The sequence below is a fragment of the Lethenteron reissneri genome, unplaced genomic scaffold (genome assembly GCF_015708825.2).
Source record: "Lethenteron reissneri isolate LAM-NWPU_2019-01 unplaced genomic scaffold, ASM1570882v1 scaffold_1577, whole genome shotgun sequence".
In the NCBI taxonomy this organism is placed as follows: Eukaryota; Metazoa; Chordata; class Hyperoartia; order Petromyzontiformes; family Petromyzontidae; genus Lethenteron; species Lethenteron reissneri.
The window spans coordinates 97,244-101,475 of NW_026891308.1; the positions used below are offsets into that span (position 1 = coordinate 97,244).

The following is a 4,232-nucleotide window of genomic DNA, read 5'->3' on the forward strand; positions in this document are numbered from 1 at the left end:
GGCGCACGGGGGGACAAGGATATGTGTCTGTGTGTGTGTAGGTCGACTCAGCCTCAAATGTGTAAACATCGCTGCTAGGGCGACAAAGGGCGTGATGTTGGCCACCGACCCCCCTCGTGTGCCGTGCCGGCCTTTACAGGTGCTACTCGCTCACAAGCACTTGCTCCTACAGTCTGTTAAGGCTACACGGGGGATTTTTGTCTGTGAGGCAGTCGCCCTCCAACAACAACGGAGGGCGGAGGAGCGACGCTCACAACAACGAGCGGAGCGCCGGGTGGCTAAAGCACAGCAAGTTGGCACAGTAGGGGGCACAGGTGGTGCATCAGCCAGTCATCTCGGTCATCTCAGTTGACCCGTGGCACCTGGGTTTGCCCCTTGACCTCCTGCCAGTGGGCGTTTGACACTTCACGTGGCCTCAAGGTGCACATGGTCTGGCGAATGGCGGTGTTTGTGCATCTCCTCACCTCCCCGTGCCCCTACAGGTGCTTGTGTCTGCATGCGAGATGTTGCAAATCCTCAGCTCCAGCCATGCTGGTGCATTGGCATTTAGCAACAATGGAAGCCTCGCGGCCTTAGCCAGCCTGCTGGGACGCACTCACAACCCTCAAGCCCTGGAGAAGATCACCCGTAGCAACCCACCCACACTCACCACCCACACTCACCACCACCCACACTCACCACCACCCACACTCACCACCCACACTCACCACCACCCACACTCACCATCCACACTCACCACCACCCACACTCACTACCCACACTCACCACCACCCACACTCACCACCCACACTCACCACCCACACTCACCACCCACACTCACCATCCACACACCCACACTCACCACCCACCTCACCCCCACGCTCACCACCCACGCTCACCACCCACGCTCACCACCACGCTCACCACCCACGCTCACCACCCACGCTCACCACCCACGCTCACCACCCACGCTCACCACCCACGCTCAACCACCCACGCTCACCACCCACGCTCACCACCCACGCTCACCACCCACTCTCACCACCCACGCTCACCACCCACGCTCACACCCACGCTCACCACCCCACGCCTCACCACCCACGCTCACCATCCACACTCACCACCCACACCTCACCATCCACGCTCACCACCCACGCCTCACCACCCACACTCACCACCCCACTCCCATCCACGCTCACCACCACGCTCACCACCACCCACCCTCGCCACCCACACTCACCACCCACGCTCACCACCACGCTCACCACCCACGCTCACCACCCACACTCGCCACCCACCCTCGCCACCCACACTCACCACCCACGCTCAACCACCCACCCTCGCCACCCACACTCACCACCCACACTCACCACCCACACTCACCACCACCCACACTCACCACCCACGCTCACCACCCACGCTCACCACCCACGCTCACCACCCACGCTCACCATCCACGTTCACCACCACCCTCGCCACCCACACTCACCACCCACACTCACCACCCCGCTCACCACCCACGCTCACCATCCACACTCACCACCCACACTCACCACCCACACTCACCACCCACACTCACCACCCACACTCACCACCCACGCTCACCACCCACCCTCGCCACCCCTACCCCAGGCACGCTGTGGAACCTGTCGTGCCACGAGTCTCTGAGGGCTGCGCTGGTGGAGCTTTGCCTCCCGGCGCTGGTGGAGCACGTGCTGGTGCCAGAGAGCGGCTGGAGGAGCAACTTTGGAGACTCGCCCGCCTCAACCTCCCCACCCGGCTCGTCCGCCTCGCCTTCCGCGGCGTTCTGCAACGCCTTGACGTGCCTACGGTAAGGGGCGGTGATTTCGTGGTGGACGCGACGGGGAACGCCGCGGTTGACGCGACGTCACGCGGTGGACGCGACGGGGAACGTCGGGGGTTCACGTCACGGCGGTGACATTGCAGGGAGTTGAGCTCGGCAGATCCGGACGGACGGCTGAGCACGTGGAAGGGCGAGGGGCTGGTGGACTGCGTGCTGCGCTTCGTCCCGCTCGGCACTGAGAGGACGCAACATCGAGACCAAGGTGACCCCCACAGCGCGATGGGTAGCGGTGGTGTAGCGGTTAGCGCTACGCTGCTCTATGAACCCGGCGGCGGGTCCAAGTGTGTCGAGTCCAACTCGGTCGCAGACGTTGTCTTGGGAGCAACACTCTTCAGCGACACAACACAAGCTACACTTGGGTGTTGACCGCGTGACTAGAGGCTTCTTCAACCCGATGCGGATCTTCATCGCCAGCAACACGAAGAACCCGAGCCCCTCACTCTTTGGTCTGCATCAGCAGCAGGCCACGCTTTCCCGCCCGTTGACAGACACTTGCGTGGCGTCCGAAACGTCGTGATTTAATTTAGTTTTAATTTTATTTTATTTTCACCTACGTGACTTTTACCGAAAACACCAAAGAGTATGAATCATCGCAGTCGCGAAAACTTCAGATCTACAACCCCTCGCCCCGCCCACCTTCTAGATCTCTCCGGCTCTTCCCGAAGGCTCCGAGGGCTCTTGTAGACCATGTGACCGCCCAGCGGCCCCCCGTCCACTGGTGGCCCCCTCCAATATCATCCGGTGACGTGTCGGCAGGTCAACCGGCGCATCGTGCCCCAACGTAACCCTGGCTGGCTGACGCTCCCTCTCGCTCCCTCGCCGGGAGCCCGCACCGCACGCCGTACGTGGTGCCTCCACGCTGACCAGCGCTCACCCAGGCCCCGCTAGGGCTGGCGGTACTACGCCCAGTGAGCGGGCTGCACGTAATGCCAACACATCATCCGCCGTGGCTTCGTAAGCCCGGTCACCACACAGTGACAATCGCAGTCACTACACAAGCAAGAACATCTGCTGGACTACATAGTGACGGATCAGCGATGCGGGCCCATGTCCTGACACCAGGATCTACCGTGGAGCTGATCTGCCTCTGACCATCGACTTGTCATCTGCAAGATGCGCCTGCCAGTCTTCCACTCTCCGGTGGTGGGTGTACACCCCAGGACCCCATTCCAACCTAAGGTGGCCTGGTCTCAGCTGATGAAAGTTGCAAGCGAGAATTTCATCATCGCTTGCGGCTGGGGGTTGGCATTGTCCCCCACTCCTCATGTCGAGGGTAAATGGGCGAGGGTTTAGGACTGTGGCTCATGCAGCTGCAATGGCTGCTTTGGGTACACGGTCCAACCTCCCCAGAGACCCTGGCTGACAGAGGAGGTGTTTAGGCTGGCTGAAAAAAGGCGACAGGCCCACTCTCATCGGCTTCAGTATCCCACATCAGAGAATGAGGCGGTTTACCGCAGCCTTCGCTCGGAGGTTCGGAGAGCCGTGAGGCGCTGCAAGGATGGTTGGTGGCGTCAGGTTCCTGAAGAGATGGAGGTCTGCCTCATGGCCCGCGATCACAAATCGCTGTTTAATTCCATCAAAAAAGTGACCTGCAGCACCACACCTATTACCATCATTAAGGGAAAGACGGTGATCCAATCTCCGACCCCTAGGAACAGGTTTGCAGATTGCTGAGCATTTCTGTGAGGTCCTGGGAGAGGGGGAACTCCCCCAGCCTGCAAACACTTGTGGGACAAAGAGAGGATAGCCCTGCTGAGGCTGCGGTGCCTCATTGTTTGAAGAGGAAGTCACCCCCTGAAGTGGCTGGCTGAGCTGCCATCTAAGGAAGTACTCAAAGCGATCCAGAGCCTGAGACCAGGAAAGGCACCGGGCAGAGATGATCTCTCAAGAGAAATGCTGAGGGAGGGTGGCGTTTGTGCACAGACCTGCCCTATATGACATCATAACAACAGTCTGGACTACTGGACGGTTCCGCAGGATTGGAAGGATGCCCTGGTAGTCCCCCTCTTGAAGAAGGGCGACCCTGCACAGACTAACAACTACAGGGCATCTCATCTCTCAGTGTGCCGGGAAAGGTCCTGGCAAGGATATTCAACATCGCCTTGCTAGAACACGCTGAGGAGAGGCTTGCCGGAGCCCCAATGCAGTTTCAGGAAAGGACGGTCCCTGCACAGATGCCATATTTCTGTCCGTCTGCTACAGCAGAGGTGTAGGAAATTCCAACAAGACCTACATCTCTGCTTTATTGACCTGGTCAAGGCCTATGATATCATCAGTAGGCCTGGGCTCTGGGTTGTTCTTCGTGCTTTCGGAGTCCCTGACCCTTTGCTCACGATCATTAAGGACCTTCATGATGGTGAGCGGGGCCCGGGTAAAACTACGTGGCCGG

General features: G+C 59.9%; 1 protein-coding gene across 1 annotated transcript; it reads left to right on the forward strand.

The window, feature by feature from the left end:
* Positions 1-503: 503 nt before the first annotated feature.
* On the forward strand, positions 504-2,045 carry LOC133362682 (plakophilin-2-like; the record flags this gene model as incomplete). Its single annotated transcript, XM_061581605.1, has 3 exons — positions 504-627; positions 1,612-1,810; positions 1,927-2,045. Coding segments are annotated over exons 1-3 (442 nt in total), but the record flags the coding sequence as incomplete, so codon positions are not given.
* Between the last annotated feature and the right edge of the window lie 2,187 nt (positions 2,046-4,232).